Here is a 26,829-nt window from a genome sequence, read left to right as displayed (position 1 = left end):
TTGCTCGTTAGGGCCGCTTTTCTTAGAGAAAATTTCCTATGGCTGTCAGAAGGAAAACCGGGAAAACTACCCCCACTCACCCCGTGCGACCGTTTTATCGGAGCGAGTGGAATGTAGCGTGACCGGATACAATTATGTCAGGGACCGGCGATCATGTGAGCAACAACCTGGGCGATAATATCAATTAACTGGTGAAATGCCTCTTGCCCTTCTGATCAATCTCAGATTGAGCGGAAACCATGGAAAATTTGTCGGAAAAACTACCCTTGACATAGTTTTGATCATTATTAGGCATAGCGCATACTGCATACCGCTTACTGCGTAATATTTTTACTACATACGGGAAACGTTCATTTTATGTACTAGGATTTTACTACATTTTTATTGCAGCAATTAAATTAAACGCTTTATAAACTATGTTCGGTTTGAAATACGCTGTTTATGTATTTTGACAAAAGTTGTGAATTCAATTTAGCACCGCGTAAAAATATCAAGATATTGTGATAAAACAACGAAACATACTTGTATAGGGAAGTGATTTGAAGATTGCAATACATCAAAGCGAACTTTTCATAATTAAATCTAATTAGCTGTTTGTCATTTTATTACAGTTTTTTTATTTAAATCCTTATATTTAATTTTAGATTGACGATATTTTATGTTAACACGGAGATTGTTATTACTTTTTAACCCGTTCATATAAATTTAGTCAGTTTTATTAACATTTTAATTGATCCCCTTTCCCCCCACATAAAAATCGAGATATAAAAGTAAATGTTTGACTATATCACCTATCAAGTTAATTATGGGTGGTTGCTAGTACTTCTGATAGCCAGCTGTCATCGCGTCAATCTGACAGTTGATTCCGAAGTAATTTTTAATAATTTCCTTGATGATTATATTCCCCTAATTTCATCTCGGAGACATTTGCTTACTATGATGTAATGAGAGCTAACCCCTATTTGTCTGCAATTGGATGAATCAATGCAATTGGAAAATTGGTTCAAAATCAGTTCACAAATTTCGAACGATTAGGAATTTCAACTAACTAATCAAAGTGAATCTAAATGAAAGTATTGTAAAAAATGGGAAACTATTTTGAAAATTTATCAACTTGTTCTGAATATAAATACAGGAATAAATCTGCAATACTATAATTAGTTTATCTAAATCGTGGACTTACGTTATTTTATTTTATTTTTATTTAAATACATATTTTTACATACATATATACAAATATACCAGGAAGGCTTAACAGGTAAACCCCAAATGCGCCTTGCTGGTCCACATAATTATTACATAGATACATGTAAATGTAAACAATATCTGACATCTATGGTCAGATATTACAAACATCATATTAATACGATAAATAACGATGAATAACTTTCATGTAAAAATACGAATTTTCGAACAATTCGATAAACAACCACAGAGACATCTATGGTGAGTAATATGGCGAAACCTAAGATATAACAATAACTAAAGGTTCGCAACAGAAAATTGGGAAGGAAACTCCAATTTTACATGAATCGTTTCAATGAAAATCAGAAAAATTGGCAAATTCTGATAAGAAACGATCGACCTCGACAAACCAAGGTCTGGCCAACAGCGAGACTAAGCGGGAATCGAACTCGTAACATCAAGTACGAAATAATTCAACATTCACCACTAGACCACGCTGCTGGTTATATACATATAGTTATACATATATAGAGTGCCCATATTTCCCTGGATTCAAAATTTGTGGAGTAGGATACAATTTCATGCTGTGACGTCTTATCGCACGCTCTTGTATCCTACTCGCGCACACACAAGTAATGCCGTGCGATAAAAACAGAGTATCAAAATTCTTTGTATCAAAATATTTAAATTTTTATTCGGAAAAATTTATTCGGAAAAAAAAAGAAAAAACGGGGACAAATCAAATAATTTTACGAAAACAACGGAATGAACGCAAAACGCGTAAAAACGGTAATGTTCCGACCAAAACGGGACGTATAGTCACCCTAGTTATATAATATATACGTATGTATGTATTTTATTTATAAATTATATTTAGCAAGGGCGCAATATGTATGTAAAAAAATAAAATCAGAATATTAAACGAAAAGTATTGTATTGAAATTTAGATCATTGGTAGGAGTTTCCTCACATTTATCTCCTCAAAAAAGGAATGATTTGTAATATGCCTAAAGAAAAAAAAATCACCAGTTATATTTTTGTCATTTTCTTTTCGCGAAGTAAACTCGTTCTTTTCTTGTTCGAAAAACGCTAGCGACTTTATAAAGGGAACCCTTTAGCCCTCGCGACTGTTTACTCGAGGAAACGGTATACGGCGTAATATTATCACATACACAAAAAGGGGAAAGGCGTACCTATAACTTGAAAGCTTTTTTTCTCTCTACGTCGTCCTCCGCATGTTGTATAAAGAGTAAAGTTAAAATGAGCAAAGTTCACTTTTGCGATTTATACACACATAAAGTCTCGCCGAGACAAAAACGTGCGACATGAGCCGAAAAATTCGAGATCATTTTTACAGGTGGCAAAGTGTACGCACACACACACACACATATGTACATCCCCAAAGCACGGTAAAAATAAAAAGAGAGAAATTCTCATTAAATAATACGGAAGAGAAAAAATCTTTTTGAAGAAAATGATACATTATTTTCTTTCAGAAATGTTTTACGAATTTGAGTCCTTTTGAACTTAGAAGAACAGTTCGGCGATTTATAACTTTCTTTGATTCAATTTCGTCGAATCGAATCGAATCGAATGTTATTGGGTGGTGGATTTGGCAGATACCTACGCAAAAAAGCTTCGATATGAACTGTGAAACTGCGATCCATTTTGCTGTGTGGACCCATTCGGTCCGGAGTGTTTCCGAACCTGATCGTTTTAAGATTAGTCTAGTTTTTAGAACGTCAAGCCGATGTATCACTAATGAGTACGCTCGGGGGGTGGGTGGGTTCGAATGTGCGCGTTCTGAAGGGACTCACGTCCGTCCCTTCGGCAAAAAGGGCCCATCAAAGGGGCATTACCGAAGAGGGCTTGCCGGTTATCAAACCGTCCCCCTTCTCTCCTGCGCCCAGTTATCAGAAGAAGCAGTCGAACGAACAATCGGAAATGCGGATTTTATCGGGGTCGAGGCTGTGTGGGACCTCCGAGTCCTTTCTCCCCTCTAGCGAGTACTAGATAAAGCCTTAAATTTCTCCCGGTGACGTGAAATGTTGCCAGAGCGCGCGCTTAAGCGGCTCAAGAACGGGGGGGGGGGGAGCTTTAAGCGCCAAAAAGCTCGCGACGAAATGTACGCAGCCTGAGGACCAATTTCAACGAGAATTCCAAATCTCTTTCTGCGAATGCGAAAATACAGCCGACTTAAGAAAGCGGCGATTTTAATTGACTTTCATCACAACTTTTGACTGGAAAATAAAAAGACCTTGTTTGTTATTGATTTGTAAATTATTGTAAGTTATATGTAGCAGTAAACCATTTCATTAATTTATATACTGTAAACGAAGTTTCAATAAATAAAGTAATGTGTTTGTGAGTAATTTTAGCGTAAAGATTTACCTGATATGTAGTTATGTACATTATTTTATTTTTATTTTTTAATTTATACCAGAAAGGTGTAACATGTATTATTAGTATTATAAATACATATCAATTAACATCCACGGAGACATCTATGGTTAAATTTGTAAATTCGCAGCATTTTTGAACAATTCAGTGAAATTCAGTAAATACATATCAGTAACAAGATTTCCGAAAATATGGGTAATAGCTGCCAATTTGCCGTTTCCCGTTGCTGAACCGTTTCAATGAAAATCAGATAAATTGGCAAACTCTTATAGGAAACGATCGACCTGGAGTCACAAATCCTGGGAGCAGAAACCAGTGGGATTTGAACTCGTGGCCACTTTGTTCAAAGCATTATATGCATATATGTTATAATTCGAACATGGTTAATCCAATGATACTGAAAATTTTCCTTTTTTTTTATTTGTTAATAAAATGATTATCGTTAGATTTTTCATATATTTTTCTTAGTTCTTAAGTTGACCGGGAATAAAACCTCTCTATAGAGGTTTCATCTTTTATTTTTTCTTTGGATTTTATCAAAGTACTTTGATCAAAATATGACGTAATATTATATAAGTACGTATATGTAATTGATGTGTAGATATTGTAAATATGTACGTACGTAGGATAAAAGCAATGATTCTACTTCTGACTTACATAGATTATCCCCATTGTTTGCTGGATTCCTCTATGTTTACTTATTTCTTTGATAATTTCAGACTCGCTATATACTCACGTAATAGAAAAATAATATCTCAAAATACAATATGATAATGCTTTTAGACAATACATAAAGACATGGGTAGGTCACATCGGAATTATTTTTGTGATATCACAATTACATATCAGGCTTCATTTTGTTTATATTCGGTATGAAAAATCCGGATTTTTGTTATAAAAATCACATATCAATGTGTTGGGAACGTGTGGGATGAAATATTCCCGGAAAGATCGGACGACAAAATTGGCGCAAATCGGGTGATAAAACTAATAATTCATACACAGATTTTCCTCCCTTATACATCACATACACACATATGCGTACGGGTACATATGAATATATATTTTCGCCTCCGGTACAATTACTCTCGATTCGTTGATTTTCCGGCGTAATTTCGCCGACGATAAGGCAACAATTTCGATTCGTACGTACGGCAAACACACGCGAATAACCAGCGGCCAGTCACGTAAGCGATATTCGATTACGATATTTGCCCATTTTCCGGTCGACCGGTTACCGAAATGAAACACTGCGAACCGGAGAAACTCGGACCAGTTAAAAGGCCTGCCGATTTTTTCATCCCCACGTCCCAAATCTCACTCGCATTATATTATATAAGTCGGTGGGGCGTACGAAGGGGTGGGGGGATGAAAAGCGGACACGCGCGAAGCCCTGGGTTTTCCGACGTGCGTGAAAAGTTGGAAAATTAATAAGGGAACGAATCGCATTCACGCCCTTTCATGTCGGTACTGTGACGTGAACACTAATGCTTTTAGCATAAACTAGTGTTAAGTTTGCTTTCCGTTTTTATATTTGCGATTGTTTGGCTTTTTTTTATGCATAACTATGAAGTTTTGTTATGCATACTCGTATTTACGTTTAACATTGTGTAATTACGTGACAACTTTAGTTTGAATGAATTCGAAACAATTGTTTCTATAATATATTATCTAAAGCGCTTATACATATAAATTAATGACGATTGATATTTGATAAATAATATTACACAAGAATTGGTAAAATAAAATTATGCACAGTGAAGCGAATTATTGGACTATGAACACGGTTCATGTTTAATTTTCGATAAGATCGAACGATTTATTAGATTTTCTTAATGATTAAAAGCATTTATATAATTAATACCATTAAGATTCCGTTTCATTAAGAATTGGTTGCTTTGTAGCTTAGTAGGATTTTTATTACATATATGTATGTATGTACATATATTAACTGCTATCAGGAAAGTCTTTCAATTCAAGATCAATTCTCTTATTACTGTGTAGATATGTACGGATAAACCAAAATGTTTTTTTTCTCCTACTTTTTTATTAAATTGAATGAATAATACATAAATAAAGCTTTATTAGAATCCAATCCGAAAAACTAAGTTGAACCTTGCTTTAAAATATTTCTAGAAAGCAGGGTTGTGGAGTCGCTTCAAAATTTACCGAATCCGACTTCGACTTTATCTTATGATTCGACTCCAATTTGAACGATTTTAGTAATATTGGTTTATCTTCCCATATTGTAAAATTGTTAATTAATAAAAACAATAGCAATTTTCGAAATATAAAAAATAAAAGGAATTTAAAAGAATCACCAAAAACTGATATGTAACCCAATTTATTGAATTATTAGTAATGAAATAGGTATAAATAAAAAAAAGGAAATTTATACACACATAGTGTGTGTATAAATTTCATACACAAATAAATAAATTTAATAAAAAAAATATGGGAATAATAATTGCTATTTTATTTATAATTAATAGGTAACTTACTCCCTTAAGGTGGATGAGGCTGTCCCGTCGTATTATACCATATACTATACGCCTTTTATAAACATTTGGCCACTAGTATGATATTATGAATCTGATACATGAAATATATGACTGACGTCTAATTATAACCTAGAAGTGTCAAATGTGTGACGACAGTTTTGGCCGTAAAAGGAATATGGATCGATATTTCGATCGACAAGGATATCGATAACATTCATTATTAACACTTTGAGTGAACTAATGAGAACCTATAAAGCAAATTTAAAAAAATGTAGAGTGAAAAAATAAATAGTTATAGGCGTTCAAGCAATTAAAGCTAGATGACGGCTAAAATGGATATTCACCAAGAAAACGCCGAGGCGAGCGCAGTGGGCGATCAATGCCACTGAACATTTAGGGCGATTAACGTCAGGAAGAATATCGGCGGGAAAATTACAAACGCGTCTTACACGATATATTTGCACCATCGTAATGGCGGAGGCTCCATTTACTTATATTGATGACCAAAATGAGCAATATGGCAAAGTATGAAATCGATCGGATAAGAGGCAAAATTTTTCCTGAGTTGTAATCGCAAGTGAAACGTAAAAGAGGTTAGTAAAAAAGTATGAAATGGAGGAAATAATAGGTTTTGGCCACAACACATCAAAATACGTGCGTTTCGACGATTTAATTTTAATTCACGATTTTTATAAATAAATTATTAAATTTAGATGATAAGTGAATTTATTTCAATAAAATTGAAGACTCTAATTGAAAATAATAAAAGTAGTCGGAGTCGGTTGATTTTTTACGACTCCGCAGCCATGTAAGAAAGTATTCTTCATTCGATTTCAGATGCTAAAAAAGTTTGCTTTTACGAAACATCAATCTATAAGTGAGGTTTAAAAATTAGGACAATGCATTTAAATTTAAAAAGCTAATTCATTATTATGATCAAGACAAAATTTAACGAAGCTAACATACATACATTGAACGTGAAATTGAAATGAATATTTTACTCAAAATTGTATTGAAACGACAATACACGTATAGGTAATATAGTCAATTCTTAGATGTGTGTATTTATTATTTATGACGATCTTTTCAATATGTTAAAAATAAATTAGAAATCACAGCACGTTTATTTCCAGACAATGACTAATAATATTAATCAAATGCGTTTATGTGTATGTATATTTTATTATTATCACGAGATCACGCGAACGCAACATTGTGACCTTTGAGATTACTTGGAGCTTTCATGTTGTGTAATTTTAATCACGCGAACGATTACCAAATTCGATTATTTGCTCCAAACACATTTGTGTGCAAATCGACCATATGTAAATTACATAAAAATCCACTTGAACTAAAAATAAAATCATTTTCATATTCAGTTACAAAAAAAACACGAAATAAAATAGCTCGAATTTGACATACCATGAAAAGTTACAAATAGCACACAAAAGAGTAACACCAATATATTCATTGGCGAAAATTTAGCGTGAGTCGCCAAAAACACGATTTTCCAAAAACTTACACGTTTAATAAACAGCACCGCGTTTCAGTTTATGTATACAAGTATTACGAGCAAACAATTTTTATGGTGAAAATTGGTTTTTATACGTGATTATTTTCACATGGGATGGGTGGAAGCCGAAACGATATAGTCGACACGTAATTATTGCGAAGTTTATTTTTGCACACGTACACGATAGCACAGTTAAACTTACTTTTCTAATGGAGTATTGAGAGTGTTTTATTACCTTGTATTTTGTTCAATTATACGTGATTTATTGTGCGCGTTTATTATTTAGTTACAAAACGGCACGTTTGGACAACTTATTAATATATGTATGTATGTATATTCGCATATGTACAACCTGTATTTTATTTGTTGGCACTTGGACCAAACTCGAGATTAGCTAAGTTTTTTTATTTATACGGGTAGGTTTTTTCTTCTGTATCCGATCATCAGCATTGTAACGGTACGTCGAAGTCGGCCAAATTACAAACGGTATTTTTTACACGGTTTCAAAAAACCTTTGCGAAGTTTTTAGGCGTGCGCCGGACCGGCCCTGGGGGTCACTTAATTAGCAGAAAAACTCGGGAAATTTCATTTGCCGCGAGGGCACTTAAAAAGCTCACAAAAAGGGAGCTTTTTGCGGTGATTGATTCGTCGTCGGACGCGGCCGTTTGATTGAGCGCCCCTGCCAGAAAAACTGATTAGGAGAGCGACTGATTGAAATTCGACCCATCCCGCAAATATCCGCAATACATCTACATATATAAAGAGATACATTATATACATATGTACAAGAATGAGTACCTATACAATGTAAGAATATGCGATTGGGTCCTTTGAATTCAAATAATTTGCATTGGGATTGGTATATCCGATACTTATGTGCGTACGATATTCTGAAAATAGCAAAATAATCAAATAATATTTTATTGTTAACATTTTTATTATGTTCCGAATGAAATTTAATGTACATATACATACATATATACATACATATATAAATATTTACTTAAACTTATTTTATTGAACATGAGAGTTATGATGTTTGGAGAATTACTACATAATCAGATATACAATAGTACATACATACATACAATATAACCAGACGTTGTTTCAAAGATATAAATTTTTAATAATGTAGTGGATTTTGTGTGTATGTTACAGTGAAAATGTAATTTCACTAGTGAGATTATAATTTCACTGACTGCAATGGTACGGATGTAATAACACATTCACATCCAATGTCAGTGAATTTGTAATTTGAACGCTAATGCACCATGCGTTCGAATTACGACATACGAATTCAAATTATAACGTACTACCAAGCCTAATTTAACGTTACCTTAAATAAATAAAGCCAACCCTAACTTAACCTAACCTTAAATAAATAAGTGTTGGCTGCTAAGATATCATGATGTGTTTGCTTCCACATTCAGTACCACACATGCGGTATCAAAAAAAGCCAAAACGAAAGGAATGCTACTCTCTACCGAGATCACGCGGTAGTGCTATTTATTCTCTACAGAGTGGGAATGGACAGGATGGGGTTGCGGGGAGGGCGTGTGAGCGTGAGTTCGGCATCGGATTGGGGATGGATAGGAGCGGGGTTGTGACGTGGGGTGGTGCGATTCGTGTCGGCGACGCACTCATAATAATCTTAAAATTATCCTTAAAATAATGGTATTTATACCTATGGTAAGGTATACTATCCAACTGTCAAAAATTATAATTTCACTAATAGGAGCCAGTGAATATGTAATTTCCGTAGAGAAAATATAACTACATATACCCAGTAAAAATGTATGATTAGATATGATTTCACTGAAAAGTCAGTGTAATTACGATTTCACTGCTGTTATAATATCACTGTGGACATGTAATACATACTTAAATAAATTGTAGATATATGTAACCATGATATTCAATTTATTATATTTACATTTAAGAGTTGTGTTTCTTCGTTTTCACAAATCGGAAAACATATAAACAAACAATCGTTTATGTCGCTTATTTGTTTATTAAGCGTTATCATATTCGGGTACATCATTCAAACAATCAAAATATAATAAAAAAACTTTGTTTTAATAGAAACAGTAAAACAATTACGTATAATGTAGTGTAATGAATAAAAAATATGAGATAAAATAAATTAAATAAATTACTGGATTTTTCGTAGATAGTAATGATACTTCGACTTATTTTAAGCAATTTTATTCGTTTAATAATTAATACTTTCAATCAACCCTTTTAGGAATTTTATTAAAAACTAGTTACGGTTATTGCAATTTGAAATATAATATAATATTTTATCTAGTAGCATAGAACTATGGTTAGCATGTAATACTTTCAATTGCAAGTTCACGGGTTCTATCCCCGGTGTGTTCAAACCGACACCGCCATCCTAAGGATTCAAACCGACACCGCACAGATATTGCACTGTCACTGAATTTAAAGTATTATAATTCTTCAATGCGCATTATTAATAGGAAACTTACTCCCTTAAGGTGGATGAGGCTGTCCCGTCGTATTATACCATATACTATACGCCTTTTATAAACATTCGGTCACCAGTATGATATTATGAATCTGATACATGAAATATATGACTGACGTCTAATTATAATATATGAAATATATGAAGAGTCAAATGTGTGCCGAGAGTTTTGCCCGTAAAAGCAATATGGATGGATATTTCGATCGACAAGGATATCGATAACATTGAATATTAACACTTTGAGTGAACTAATTAGTTTTGAATATAATATTAAGATATATAAATTATTATTATGAATAAAAATCCCAATAATTTTATTTTACTACCGCTATCATTGACCGCTATCTATGTTTTTACTATCGCCATATATGTATGTATACAACTAAAGACTACATAGACGTCACCCAGATTAAAAACTTCAAACGCGTCTTAAACGGTATTTTATCTCTATCGTAATGGCGGAAGATCCATTTACTTATATTGATGACCAAAATGAGCAATATGAAAAAGTATGAAAACGATTGGATAAGATGCAAATCTTTTCCTGAATTGTAATCGTAAGTGAAACGTAAAAGAGGTTTGTGAAAAATAATCTTTTATCTATATCCTACACTATTCAACCGATTGCGATGAAACTTGCATGAGTAATTGTGTCTCCCAAAAATGGGAATGGGAACGGGAAAACAGGAGCGAGTGGCAATGCAACGCAATAATTTCAAATGTGTTCACTTCGTCACCATCGAGTTGTTAGGGTAAAATAAACAAAAAATTGAATTATTCCAAATGTATTTATTTGCCTGCGATTTTCCGTCAAATTATCATTACTGTAATTTAATTTGATTATTAAGTAATAATTTGAAACTGAAACATCCACTTATCGAAACACATCAAGAAACAGAATCGGGAATTGCATGCGTTATTGTGGCATTGCAACGCATGCCATACCGGGTTCAACTAGTTATGAATAAAAAGTCTGTCGATATTTGAGTTGCATTCCAGAAATGTGCTTTTCCATAATTCTTGGCTTCTAAATTTTTATATAATATTTTGAAATGAATTCGATCACGTCACAAAGACGTTCCAAATACTGAATAAATATTTATAAAATATGCAAATATACACACGCATAGAAGGGGAAAAAAAAGAGGATTCGATAATTGGAGTGTACGGGAATAAAAGACGTCCGCGTAAACATCTTCGTACCTGCAAACACACTCGAGCAGATTCGCGTAAAAGGCGTCCCGTTTTATTTTCAGCCTTTTTTCCGTTCAGTCAACACACAATTCGAACGAGACAGTAAACAAAGGCGACTGAAAAAATATATTCGTAAATATTTTTCGCGTATTTGTACGCTTTCGGGTCGCACGTAGCGATCGCTCGCCTATAAATAAGCCGCCGTACACGCGAATGAGATATTTCCAATTTCCTTACACATTTCTACGGGAAAGGAAGAAGAGGGAGAGGATGAGGCCAAGTTGTTACTATCCTCCGAAGATGAGGGGACTATCGCCCTCGACCCCTATGTACCCTTTTCTCCCTCTCCGAACTTTTCGTCCTCCGAATCGATACAGTTTATTTTATTCCTACGCCTGCCCTGGCTGTAAATCGAAATGTAACGAAAAAGAAATATTGTGCGGTACATCCCAAGGGCCACGAGCGTGATAAGAGTTATTGTAGGAATTGTCTATATCCATCCTTGTGATGCTAAATCTGAAATACACATCGACATGAAAACAAAGAAACGCAACACACAATAGCATGTAATTTGATCGGATGAAATCGTGCTTTATATACGCACATTTAATCGTCGTTTTATATTTACGACCAGGTCTATTACTTACGCTATTTTACGTACCTATATATAAAGAGATCAAATTATCGAATTGGTGAATAATATCATGATGGGCTAATATTGGCATATCAGATCATGTCAAGTCATGTGTTAATATAATGGGATAGAGACCTGAAACACATGTACTATATGTATCAATAATTGAGTGCTTACTTTCACGAGTATGATTCTTAAATAATTGCAGTTTCATATCATAATTAAATTTCATATTCTATTCGTAAAACGTACCTTGCTTTATCAAGTGAAAGAACAAGCTACATAAGAAGAGGTAATTAAAAATGAATGAATCGTTATGGTCTAAAGTTCTAATATAATGCTGAATTTATAATCACACCATTTAAAGTAGCGATAAATAAAATGGTTCGTGTGAGGTATTTTTAATCATAATATATTTCCACTTCTGAAAAAAAAATTTAGGGTTCTTATGGGGTGCATGCTGGATAAATTAGATCGTTACCTCGATACACGTGCTATTTTTCCCATACGATTCCCTGTTGTGCTCACGTATGCACACTCGCTTCAGGGCAATCATTTAAATTGAAAATATTACTGGGATGATCGTAATACTTCTGTATTTTACCGCTGGAAAAATAATACATGGACTAGAGCGAACCATCAAAGACGGGAAAACAACTACATGAAGAAAAAACTCTCTATCATTCAGACGAAATTGATATGTACATATAAATATGTATTTTAAAATCTAATTCAATATAATTAATTAAATATCGTTTTATTTACAGTGGGGCCCACTCTCGAAGCTAAGTATCCAGTGATCATGTTTATCCACGGAGAATCCTTCGAATGGAATTCTGGAAATCCTTATGATGGATCCGTACTTGCAAGCTATGCCAACATGGTTGTTATTACCATCAATTATAGACTTGGAATATTGGGTGAGTCTCCATATTAAATTATCAATTTTATATTATCTTATTTAATATACATCGTACTAAAGGCCATATTTTAAGTGAGAATCGTTTAAGATTTAACTTGGTCAGTTGATTGTGAGCTTCTGAGTTCAGGAACTATTTTTCAGTAGAATTTTATTCAATATATCAAATTTCGTTTTTCTAAATTGATAATCTGTTCAAAAAACGGCAGAAAACTTGAATAAACGTTTCATTGAGAAAGGTTTGACCATATTCTTTCATACATTCGGATTTAGTTGCGTCTTATATTGATATCTTTCTGTTATTAGAGCAATTTTTGTACTATACATACTAGCTGATTTCAAAAACACGAAATAAAGTTCTTTAACGAAGGTTTTGTCTCATAATTTGAAAAAAAAATTAAACTGGGATTATTTTGAAAAATAGTTAAAGAAATACATTTTCATTAAAATATCAAAGATTTTTGTAATAAAACATTTTTTATCACATATAATGAAATATATAATGAAACGATTCTAAAAAATAAAGTAAAAAATGACCTTTGTCACAGAAATTTTATAATATATATAATTTGTACTTTTTATTATTATTAAGGCTTCCTAAATGCCAATCCAACGCCTCATTTAAAGGCCAGAGTGGCAAATTATGGATTGATGGATCAAATAGCAGCACTTCATTGGGTACAACAGAATATTGAATTATTTGGCGGAGATCCGGCTAGCGTGACGTTATTAGGACACGGATCTGGAGCAGCTTGTATTAATTTCCTCATGATATCTCCCACGGTTATGCCAGGTTGAAAACGATAACAATTTATTGAACCTCGATTTTATATACCAATATATTTCCATATATTTGATTCGAATTATATTTTAGGTTTATTTCATCGAGCGATATTGTTATCAGGATCTGCGCTTAGTTCGTGGGCTTTAGTAGAGGATCCCGTTAACTATGTGATTCACTTAGCTAGACAATTGAATTGCACGATTCCTGAAGATTTGCCCAAAGATCACGAATTGATTGTGGATTGTCTGAGAGAGGTGTCTCTAGAAGATCTGATGAGTGCTGAGATAACAGCTCCGAGCTATTTGACCGCTTTTGGCCCGTCTGTAGACGGCGTTGTCATCAAAACAGACTATGCCAAGGAATTGCTCACTTTTTTTATTCCGAACGATATGCAAGGTTTCACGAGCGTCTCGGGGGTTAATAATTTCAAGGGTACTAGCGATAAGAGGAACGGTGACAGAATATTCGGAATCAAGGGTGGGCAAAATAAGTACGATTTACTATTCGGAGTTGTGACCAGCGAAGCCCTTTGGAGATTTTCGGCTCAAGATATACAAAACGGATTTGAAGGAGAACGGCGAGATAGAATTATCAGGTATTATTTACATTAAAATGTATCTAATATAAATTTCATTGCAAGAAAAATAATAGCTGAGATGATTGGTGTGTTTTTATTTTATAGTTTGAATATTATCAAATGGTGTGGAATAAAAGCTCGCGATTGTGAACGATTTTCTTTTACATTTTCACTCATTGTACGTTTATATGTACATACGATGTGAATATTTTAGGAATTATTTTATTGTATATTTATTAATTTGTATTTTTTTTTATTAATTTGTAGGACTTATGTAAGGAATGCATACACTTATCATCTGAGTGAGATATTCTTCACTGTCGTCAACGAATACACTGACTGGGAGAGAACTGTTCAGGTAAATATCATCATTGGTTACAACTGTCAAGATTATTACAAAAATTTTGATTTATTTTACATTACAAGTATTCTTCTTGAAAGAAATTGCGTATGTGATATGTTAAGAATTAAAATTATATTTTATAATCTTGTGGAACTATGTGAGCTCGTCGGATATGTGTATGTGTTTCGAAAATTACTAGTTGAGAACTAACAGTTTAAACTAATGAATTTATGTGCAGTTTCTCATTGAAATTTCCATTTGCTTAAATAATCTTTCATTGGATTTCACTAATCCGATCGTGTGGAGATAAGGTTAATTTCAGCAAGGGTCACAAAACGTGCAGCGCTTGCGCTATTCGTAATTTACGACCCCCGGAAAAACGGATTCTAACTTTATTAAGTCTTCTTCACCGAATTCGAACATGCTTATCGCGCAAAAAATTAATAGGAATATTAAAAGGAGAGGCGAAAAATTTACGCGTGTAATTCTCATAAATAAAGCGCTTTTTAATATGCGAAAAAATATTAACGTTCTGTTGCGTCGCTGACGCGTCTTTTAATTTGACATTGGTGGCTGTCGGAAAAACGTCCCAGAAAAAATACTCTCTCTGTTTGATTATTAGACTGTATTAAGCAGCAACATTATTAAATGGGATATTTACATTTATTCAAATTGTATTTTATACGTATTATAATTGCGTATTTTATTCTATCGGGTTCATCGTTCGATCGGTCGTTAAAGCGCACTCTAAATTCCTTTGTGCAGCGTTCGTTCGTTAACGCCAGCTAATTTCGCAGGGGTCGTTAAGGGGTTCGAAATAAAAATCGACGTCCATAAATCGAACGTCGTTCCACGGCGTTATCTTTAAATCGAAATCATCCATTGGAAGACCATAAAAGCGAAATCCTGGGCACTTATCTAACCCCTCGCGGTTTCGGGGACGAAATACGTAAAAAATAATAGCTCTGGAACCAACACGCGAAAGAGGGGGAGGCTGGTAGATCTTTCCGAGTTCCGCGGATTTATTTCGGGTCAACTGAGCTTATCTAGTATTAGTCGGCTAGCTTTAAAGCTTTAAAGATCGACCGGAGACGAGGAAAACAAATTTTGGATGCCGCCACCGACGCTGCCTCCTAGTGTTTCTTGTATTATTTTTTTGTGCTTTATTTTTGGGGAAAGCACAGGCAAAGTGGGTTAGAGAGAAGCAACGGAGAAAATTTATCTCCGTGGCGAGGAATAAAACTATCTGCCAAGTTCAGCCACCGTTATGGGGGTTGTTCGGCTCTTCTGTTAAGCAAATCTGTTTATGCGATGCAAGTACCGGCCTGCTCGCGTAATAATATTTATGCAGCTCGTTTTATTGTTATTTTATTGTTATGATTTGTGCTTGTAATTTTGATTTTATTTCGAAATATTCCATAAATAACACAAATTTTGATTTAAGTTTGAACCGTCGCCTTTGAATGAACATTCTAGCTTTTAAAATTATACCCACATAAAGGTAAACATTGATATTTTATAACAGTAAACCTTTACTTATATGTATTTACATATATACGTACATATGTATGTACATCAGGATCGTTTTATATTCCCATTATTATTTTTCCAATATTACATCAAAATGATTTTCTGCTCGTTATATATTTTCATTTCATCTGCTTAAAACTATTTGATTATATAGGGTTCGCTCAATCAGATTAGGTATTAAATTACGTTGGGATATAATACGGTGATATTATAAATAAGTATTGTTGAGATATCAAAGGCTTTCAGGCTAATCCGGCGCATTGTTAAGGCGTTTGAAATTCGAGATTAGGTTTGAAGGGGCTGACGGTCGATACTTTGGGAGGCTGGGCTCCTTTCCGGCTTTCAGTTGCCGTAATGACCGTTGCGCCGGCGGTTAAGCCGTCATAATGGAATTTGGCCGGAACAAGATAGGGGCCCAGATATCAATTTGTTTCGGTCTAAGACCGCGGGATAATCCGCTCACTATTGCCAAATCGTCAAAATCGCGCGTCAGACAAAGCCTCTAATTGGAGGCTTTGATGACAGCGTCACCTAGACGCTGTCATTCGTCACAAACGCGACCGAAATTCGTATTATACATATGTACATAATACTATATAATATACATATGTATAAATTAATGTGCACAATTGCACCCAAATAAGTAAGGAACGCTGTATCCTCAGCATAATGAGAAATGATTATAACTAAAAAAAGCACTGGGTCTGGTTTGGATAACATTTTTTTGTACAGACATGGCGTGATTATGTCACGTTAATGCTACGGTATTCGTAATATATTTATTTTCTGTTTTATGAAAGGCATATTTTCTAAATTAAAATTTCTAAATTGTCTTCCACATTCATCATTCACATCGGTAGTTTCATTACTTTTCGCCCTGCCATCTCGCTGTGAAATTTTAATTATTTAAACGCCTCTAACTTTTTTCACTCTATATTTTATAAAATTTGCTTTATAGGTTCTCGTTATCTCTAATATATAAATATTTATAGTTTTAACTCTCATATGTATATATAAATTTCAAATTTGGCGTATAGCTTCGTGTAATGGCATATACCCGCTATATATCGATTTATGGCCAAATGTGTCAGATTTGACATTTCAATGCTACAACTACATACATCTCTTCACTGAGCGTTATCTGCGAGATAAGTATTCAATAAGAAGTTATGTTGTATCTAATTGTTGATATGATTTACAATAAGTTTTCCACCAACAAACAAAGCTAGGCCCCATTTTTATAGTGTAGTTTTAGCAGTGACGTTTAATCCATAACCTCAAATTTCAGTTGTTTCTTCCTCCAAAACAAACTTTCTAACCAATACAAGCTTAATATATGTACACAGATCAAACAGTGATAGTTTTATTTTTAATTATCATCTGATTTAAAAGTTCTACTCCGGTTATATAATTAGTAAACTAAAAATTTTAAAATAAAACCGTGGTAAAAAACCTTTTTTAAATACAAACCTCCTTTTTTCATATCTTCACAACACATTTACAAAGTAGACTAACGAACTACATACATAAACTCACCGGAAAATTTTATAAAATGCAAGTAGATGGTACTTTCTTGAATCAAATAACACTTTATAATAAAATAATATACATTTTCTTAGTATTCAAATATATAATTTCAAAAATGCTCTCAAAAATTGGTCTTTAAATAGAAAACATTGATTACATTATATTAACCACTTACTTTTGGTTGGGCATTTGGTCTGAATCTTTATATTAATTTTGCCTTCAAGTAATTTTAACTGAAATTGTAATATACTCGTGTATCGTGCTATATATTTATTTCAATCGAACATGTACACTCGCTTTTACAGATCGCTCCGAAGCGACGAGTGTACTAATACAGATACAATATGTTCATTATACAGTGACATATGGAGAAGTTTTTGCAGCATTTTTACTATACAAATCGGCGAACCTCAAGACGCTGAATAATTTGATATTTGCAAGAGAGATAAGAAAGAACATGCCAATTAACATGAACTGTTTCAATAAAAATAACAACAGAAATATTGGCAAACTCTGAACGTTTAAACGTTTGACCTGAAGTCACAGAACAAGGTCTGGCCAGCAGCTACTAGTGGAAACGAACTGTGACCACTCTGCTCGAAAGCATGACATGCTAATCACTAGTCCACGCTGCTAGTTATACATACATATGCATGTATGAATTTACTAGTTACGCAATAACTATCATAACTGGAAGTAAATAAAAAATGTATGTCTTTAAACGCTTTAGAATATCTCAAAAATTAGTCGCCTTTTCGTTCGTAAACTTTCACGAGGTATTGCTTTTTTGACGTTCAATTTTCAATTCCTCACTTCATATACAGGTTAATTAAGCTACTCATATAGTAACTTAATATTTAATATTAAAATTACTAACATATTCACTCACCTAATACTTAACGAACGATATAATGTTTACATATGCATATACATAAATGTCAATATCCGTAGGCTCAAGACCCCGGGAAACCTCTGTGCTTGTCAACGTACAACGTATGTTTGAGGTATTGGCACACATTCAGGCCATGGTATTATACCTATTCATATGTATGTATGTATGTATGTGATATGGGTAAGTTGCGGTAACCGTTCAGGATCATAATTGATGGTATTTGTCGCTGTCTCCCGCTCGTGTCTCGAGTCGATGAACAAACAGATTGCGGAAGATGAGACGTAACAGAAACAGCGTCAAATGTACACTTAAACTGAACCCGACATATTTACCATTGCCTGTGTGTAGTTAAAGCGAACGGAATTAATTGTATATTGTAACTATTTCACGTCTTATCTCGTTGCGAAGAGGGAGGTACCTTTTGTGATTAATTTGGCTTATTTTTTATTTCATTTTTTGTTTTTCAGCATCCGATCAATACGAGGGATGCTGCCGTGGCGGCTTTGAGCGACGCACAATTCGTCGCACCTTTGGTACAGACTGGAGATTTTCTCAGCGTGACGAAGGGAACTAACGATGTCGGTCCTAGAACATTTTTCTACGTGTTCGACTATCAGACTAAGGATGGAGACTATCCTCAGGTATACAAATATATGTATAGTAAAATCTATCCACCTAAATTCCGATGAAGTCTAGATTTATTACGATTCAAATATTGTGAAGACTTAATTGCGGTAAAATGCTAATTAGAATGATCGTCGTTTATATTTAGGGATCAAAACAATGGTACATTAAAATGCGTATAAATGTTATATTGATTTATTATAAAAATTTATATTTTTCATAAATGTATGACTATTATTTGTTAAAAATTAAATTAAATTAAAAATAAAGATGAATTTATATGTATTTTATTATTTCAAACTTTTATTATTACGTTAAAATCGATAGAATTTTCATCTCGCGAATGAAAAGTTTTCCAAAAACAAACTTTTTACCATTAATCAAAAGACATCCACCTAATATTTGCCGGTGTTTGACATTTATTTAACTTTTATAAATTTTAATAATAATTTCATGCCATGATTTTGAAATATTTTCATTCGCGTTTAAAAGCTTTTCGTGTATTTACCAATTTTCATTATTTACTTGAGTTTGATAGAAACTAAGTTTGTATACATATATGTAGCTATATGTACATATTTATAAGTAATACTTCGATTTAATTGGCAAGCAAATTTGATTACTATTTGGTCGGTTACAATAAATAAAACAAATGGGCAATATATTCAAATTACTAGGCAAATTTTGAGTATGGAATACAATGTATGTACATATATTGATTGGTCAGTATTTAAAAATAAAGGTTAGTTTATTTTAACTATTCATGGTCCGTTTATATAATCCAGCACTGCACGTCAATAGCTCGGTACAACACAATACATCACCAGACTAGTTCTATTGATACTACATATATGTTACAGCACTGCTCATTATCGACATGTTCATGCTTGTTTTGGAGTAAGAGTGAAAGGCAAAATCCGCCTACAAATAGATTACGGAGTACGACAATATGGCGCTATATATCCTGCGTCGTATCTTCGGGTCAATATTGTAACAATATGACGTTTCCGAAAATATTCATATGTTCATGACGGCATTTTTGTTAGCGCGGGGGCACTCGCCACTATGTACTGCTTTGTAATATGAATACATCGTGTCGGTTGCTGTTGTAACAATACGTGTCGGTTGCTGTTGTAACAAAGAATGTGTTCGTATAGAATGTACTTAATATTTTTTTCGAATTGATGCTTACGCGCAGTTGCCAGCTTGGGCTGTATTGGTATTAACGAACCTTGATTTGTAAATTGAATCCGAAAAATTGATTGCAGTGATTTTTAATATTATAAAACGGACATTTTTTTAAGAAAGTGTCTACTGACTAAACTTATATACTAGAAATTTTGTTGACTTATTATATAATACATACATATATTCATATCAAATTTTGTATAAGAAGTACATATGTTATGTCTATCTATCTATAAAATGTAATTAATTTGTCCTTGATTCAGAGAATGGGCTCAGTACATGGAGAAGAACTTCCATACTTGTTCGGAGCACCTTTGGTGGAAGGATTCAGTCACTTCCCGAAGAACTATACCAAATCTGAAGTGGCATTGTGTGAAGCCTTCATTTCGTACATCTCGAACTTCGCGAGAACCGGGTGAGTTTTCCACATACGCACATATGTGTAAATTCATACATCGATGCTCTACAAACGTAGGGTGTATACCTAAATAAATATCGTTAATATGTTTGAATAATGTATGACGCGTTGTAGCCGTTAATGGTTTTGTACATTACATACATCGCGATGCTATACGATTAAACACACAAAATCAATTAGGAAATCACAGCTCCGAAAGCGCACAAAACATATCTCAAATTGCGGATGAATGCCTCATCCTCCACGTTTGATTTATTGTTTCAGCAAATTCATATGTATGTATATCTCTCGCTACATGTATAATATGTGGCTCTGGGGATTGTTGGAGCGCTACAAATTAAGAATGGTCCCCTCGAGCCAGGCAACACCTTGGGTTATTTTATGCGAATTAATTCGCTCCGGTGAAATAGCCGTCGGTTATTTATCGCGGAAGGGGTAAAAACAACCCAGTTTACCCGGGAGATACAAATTTAATTATTTTTCATTTTATAAGCAAGTCTGAAACCGATTTAGTCCGATGGGGTCGGACGAATTTTGGATTTTATCGCGAAACATTCCTTTTTTGCATCAAACGCACAATTTTACAGCTTCGTCCGACGAATAAACTTTCACCAAATACAATTGAAAAATCGCTTGAAATATTAATTTTTAAACTATTTTCAATCTCAAACGAAGTATTGAAAGTTAAACTTACTCCAAGGACTGCTGAGTGAATTGGTTCAATGCGGCTTTGTGAAACTTTGCAACATTCAAATATTGCACGAAACAAAAATAGAACGCTGGGAAGATGCTTACGACTCCCTTAAACCTTATTTACCCCTCCTCTTTCCTTTCCCCTTTTCCTCTTCTGACAATTAGCTCTCAAATAATAATAACCAGCAGCATAGATCAGTGATTAGCTTGTAATGCTTTCGATTGTGTGGTCACGGGTTCTATCCCTGGCTTTTTTGCTACTGGCCAGACCTAAGTGACTCCAAGATCAATCGTGTCCGTTCACAATTTTCCAATTTATCTGATTTCAATGGAAACGGTTCCAACAAATTGGCAATCCTGTCTTATTTCTCGAAAAATTTGAATTTACATAATATTAAATTTGCAAATTACGCAATACGCATTAATAAATACGCAAATTTGTCGCGAAGATATGTATTTCTATGATGATAGTAAATCGTTTTTTGTAATTGTCCTTAAATTATATTAACAATACTAATGTACAATGTTTGACCATATTTGTATGTTGTGTAAACTAATAAATATATAAAATAATGGGCGTATACTATAAATAAATAAATTTTAAATTTAATATGTTTCATAGCATTTTTCATACCAGAAAAGCTTAACAGGTAAACCCAAATGCGTTTTTCCTGGCTAATTATAAACATCGGTAGATCATTTATAGAGAAATTTTACAGAGCATCATTGAGGCATCTATAAATAAATTTGACAAACATTTTTGCAACATCGACCATTTTTGCAACATCGACGATCGACCTGGAGTCACATATCCAAGGTCTGGCCAGCAGCACCGAGCTAGGGATTGAACCCATGACCCTTAGTTGAAAGCATTAAAAGCCACCCACTGAGCTATTTTGTCGGTTATATGTAAATTTGTGTAAAGAAGTTTAATTTCTATAGTTTGTATGTACATATATACTTTTATTTTCATAAATTATTATATACTGTGAAATAAAAATAAATGTTTTGATTCTGTATTTCAAGTATAAAATATATTATTAGATATAATCGCATGTAATGTTGCCGCAGTAAATAAGGTCACGTTTAAATCAATTTACTGTGAAATATTATGCGTTTTATTCACAAGTTATAAAATTATTACAATATATACATATTTTATTTTTAAATAAAAGCGAATGTTAATGAATTAAAACGTGGAGAACGACACGAAAGCTGATTTTCCCGTTCGATACGTTTGAGTGTGTTATACGTAATATTAAAATATTCGCAACAAACAAAGTGAATTTCCAAGGCTCGAAATAATTAAATTGTACTGATTAAATCATTTAGTAGATAAATATAATATCAAAGAGCGTGTTTGCCATTCCTTTGTAACACGCCGTTATACATACATATATAGAATGGAGAACAGTTTTTCACAAATTCGCCATTATATATTTTTTTGTTGTTTGATGTGTAGCACAACGGAGAACAGGCAGGATATCAGTTATTAATTTACGCAACATTAGGTACAGACTTTGTTTAACAAATGACCAACGGGAACTCTCGTCATCAATCATCAATCCCGAGCCCTATTATCTCGCACGTATCGTCTCGCACACGGCTCACCAATACTGAAACATCACAAAAATAATATAAAGTAAGACGAAAAAAATAAACCTTGAAGACAATTGTACGCAGTAACATACGTACATATGTACGTGCGAATAAAGTTATCATATATCGGTCAACTTATTCATCACTCATGATATCATAGTATAGCGTTTTACCTCTCGCGAAAGAAATGATATATGTATTTGTGAGAGAAAAAATCATACTTGATGTATGAGGCCATTAAATCGGGATAAGCTAGAGTTACGCGAGCATTAAATAAAGGAGGAAGCTCGTAACAATAAACCGATAAAATATATACAGGGCTTGAATCCAATATTATGCTATAAATTGAGCGTTATTTTTAATTAATCGCGTTATGTTGAGGATTTTCCCCATTAATGTCCATGTTTATTGAAAATCAACCACGTGTTTTAAATTTAATAAATGTTTGTATAACTTTTATACAGTTATTAATATTGTGCCCGTTGATTTCAATGGAATTAAAATGAAGTTATATATTATCTAATATATAATTTCGAAAGAGACTTTGTAACTATTTATGTATGTATGTAAGTAAATATGTAATGTTGGGTGGTAACATCGAAAACAAATCAACGTTATCGTTAGATATTGCAGACGTTATCAATTTCGCTTTCGATTTCGATTCTGTTTCCGGATTACTTTTTTAGTTCTTTTATCATTTCCAGATCCGGGTGTCTTTTTCAATTCCGGATCCCGATTACTGTTTCAGTTCCCGATCTCGATTTCTTTTTCAGTTCCGGTTCCGGATCCGGATACCTGTTCCAGTTCCGGATCATGATTATTTTTTCAGTTCCGGTTCACTTTTATATAAAAAAAATCCATTAATTTCTGTTTGGCTATCACTAAATACTATTTTTTTTCGATTCTTTATTTCGATAAATTTAATAAAATACAAATTAATCTTTACTATAAGATTAACCATGTTTAATCGGTTTATATAATAAATACTGAGCAAAGCCGGGTAAAACCACTAGTACATAAGTAATAACTATTATGTAATAAATAAATAAATATAAGTAATTTATTGGCGCGCGCCCGTATTAAAACGCTTCCCATTCGCCTGCGTCGAAATGATGAATGAATGTGTGTGTGTGTGTGTATGTTTTCTCCATTTCCCCACTGTGTCCTCCACTTCCTAGCGACTCCTCTATTGGTCGTCACGCCATATCCCTATGAATAACGTATACTCCTAGTAGTCTAAAATTTGTTTTTTGAAAATCCCAATACTTGTCGACGCGTCCACCACATTCATACCCATAAACATACATGCGTCCGTTTTTTTATATATACATATGTATATATATTATATGATTCATATTTGGAATTTCAGATCTCGATTTTGACATCAAAATATTGCTTTTATTACATACCACCTTTACGTTTCACTTACGATTACAATTCAGGAAAAAGTTTGCCTCTTATCCGATCGTTTTCATACTTTGCCATATTGCTCATTTTGGTCATCAATATAAGTAAATATCGTTTAAGAAGCGTTTCAAGATCGAAAATTTTTAATCTCGGTGACGTCTCGCAGTCATTAATTTTATACATAGATGGCGGTAGTAAAATAAAATTATTGGTATTTTTATTCAAAATAATAATTTTATATACAAATTATAGAAGAGGTATGTTTTTAAAAAACTTTGTTTTATTATTATTTAATTATGAGTTTTTTCGGAAAAGACTATAAGTGAAACGCGACAAATCACGCGCTTGAACCTTTATCAGGGGTCTGCTCTAAAGTATAGTCAATTGTTTGCTGGCTGTTTTAAAAACATGAGATGATTGCTAGAAACTAATATTATTATTTATGTGGTTAGGCAGTTCGATCACAAGTAATTATGCCAGTGCGTCCCATTTTTGGGAAATTTAGAAGATAATTTTTATACGGAATACATTCTACATAAGTACATCATATGCAGGTGAATACTATGCGTATTTGTTTTGAATATGAATAACAACACATACAATGAAAAATTAAATAATTTATACATATGTATACACACGTTAAAAAATAGTTTCATTTTAAAAAATATATATGTTTTTGAAAAACTAATCTCTTCTATATTTTGTTTATAAAATTAAGACAATATATAAAAAAACCTAATTGAGAAATCACCAACTCTCCGTAAACTTTGATCATGAGTATGGCAAAGCGCTCAATCTGTCATAGCGAGAGGGGGGCGAAAAGGAAAAAAACGATCAGAACAGTGTGGACGATAGACGTCACCTTGAACGTAGATGCAGTATTTTCAAAGGTGTCTATGACGATTATTTTTCACTATCTTAATGGCGGACGTAATCTACACTTATATTGATGACCAAAATGAGCAAAATGACAAAGTTTGAAAAAGATCGGATAAGAACCCAAATTTTGTCACACGACAAAATCAATTTCGAACTTTGAAGAGGTTAGTAAAAATATTCTGATTGTAAAAAAATGCGTGGTCTAGTGGTGAATGTTGAATTATTTCGTACTTGATGTTACGAGTTCGAGTCCCACTAAGCCTCGTTGTTGGCCAGACCTTGGTTTGTCGAGGTCGATCGTTTCTTATCAGAATTTGCCAATTTTTCTGATTTTCATTGAAACGGTTCCTGTAAAAATTGGCGTTTCCTTCCTTCCCATCCCAATTTTCTGTTATTGTTATATCTTAGGTTTCGCCATATTGCTCACCATAGATGTCTCTGTGGTTGTTTATCGAATATAAAAATTCGTATTGTTACATGAAAGTTATTTATCGTATTCATACGATGTTTGTAATATCTGACCATGGATGCCAGATTTTGTTTAGATTTACATGTATCCATGTAATAATTATGTGGACCAGGAAGGCGCATTTGGGGTTTACCTGTTAAGCCTTCCTGATATATCTGTATATATTTGTATAACCTTTTCCAAATATTTTAATACTATAGTTTAATTATGCAATGTACTACATATTTTGTCATGCCTTTATTTTTTACTTTTTAATTTGTTTTCCTTATATTTATCTTTTTCATTTTTGTAAAAATCTATTATTGGACTCGGATGCTACATATATTATTTATTTACTTTTTGTTTTTTTTATACCTATCTCTGTACATCCTGTCTGTTGATTTTTCAATTAATAAAATAAAATAAAAATAAATAAAATAAAATATACATACATATGTATGTAAAAATATGTATGAAAAAATAATTATGCCAAAAGAATTTAATCATTAACAAAATCATCAAAATTTAGTCAAAATCGACTGTCAGATCGACGTGATGACACCTAGCTATCAGATGAGCCTGTTCACCGCCCCTACTTAACCTCGCAGGCTACATATTTGAACAGTTATAATAGTTACTTTTTACACACTATCTCATTCATACTTGAAATAAATCGTGGAGCTATGTGAAATAGACTGGCAGAGTGAGCGAGACGGCATGAGACACGGCGCGCGTTTTGGTACAGGTGTGGCCGTCAACGATAACTCGTGGAACGTGTTTTGTGTACAGCTACAAACTACAAGCACGAATTTTCGTGAACTGGGGCCACTATACTATAAAATTTCACAATTGAAGTTTTTGTATTTGTCTGTAAATATTTATAGCAGTAAATATAGAAAATTTGACAGGCCTCTATTATGAAGTAGAGCAAATAAATTTGATAATTGAAGAAACATTAGCATTTGCTATCAATGGTGGAATTGTTCGTCGATATTCCATTGTAAAGGTGTCAAGTTTGCATTCAATTTTCACGAGACTTATATTGAAATGTCTTACTAAAGGTCAGGGGAGCGGGAAAAGGGGTTG

General features: G+C 33.4%; 1 protein-coding gene across 1 annotated transcript in view; it reads left to right on the top strand.

Moving 5' to 3' along the window:
- Positions 1 to 26,829, top strand: part of LOC143909163 (neuroligin-4, Y-linked-like) — a 91,947-nt gene that overhangs the window by 5,320 nt on the left and 59,798 nt on the right. Inside the window, exons 3-8 of the mRNA XM_077427063.1 lie at positions 12,683 to 12,835; positions 13,427 to 13,627; positions 13,709 to 14,213; positions 14,463 to 14,553; positions 18,955 to 19,128; positions 20,563 to 20,714. Of these exons, the coding sequence (XP_077283189.1) occupies positions 12,683 to 12,835; positions 13,427 to 13,627; positions 13,709 to 14,213; positions 14,463 to 14,553; positions 18,955 to 19,128; positions 20,563 to 20,714 (1,276 nt within the window). The remainder of the gene's footprint in view (positions 1 to 12,682; positions 12,836 to 13,426; positions 13,628 to 13,708; positions 14,214 to 14,462; positions 14,554 to 18,954; positions 19,129 to 20,562; positions 20,715 to 26,829) is intronic.

This window comes from Arctopsyche grandis, chromosome 3 (assembly GCF_051622035.1).
Source record: "Arctopsyche grandis isolate Sample6627 chromosome 3, ASM5162203v2, whole genome shotgun sequence".
NCBI classification, from domain to species: domain Eukaryota; kingdom Metazoa; phylum Arthropoda; class Insecta; order Trichoptera; family Hydropsychidae; genus Arctopsyche; species Arctopsyche grandis.
Note: the sequence above shows the minus strand (reverse complement) of the source record. Positions and strands in the feature narration are given on the sequence as shown.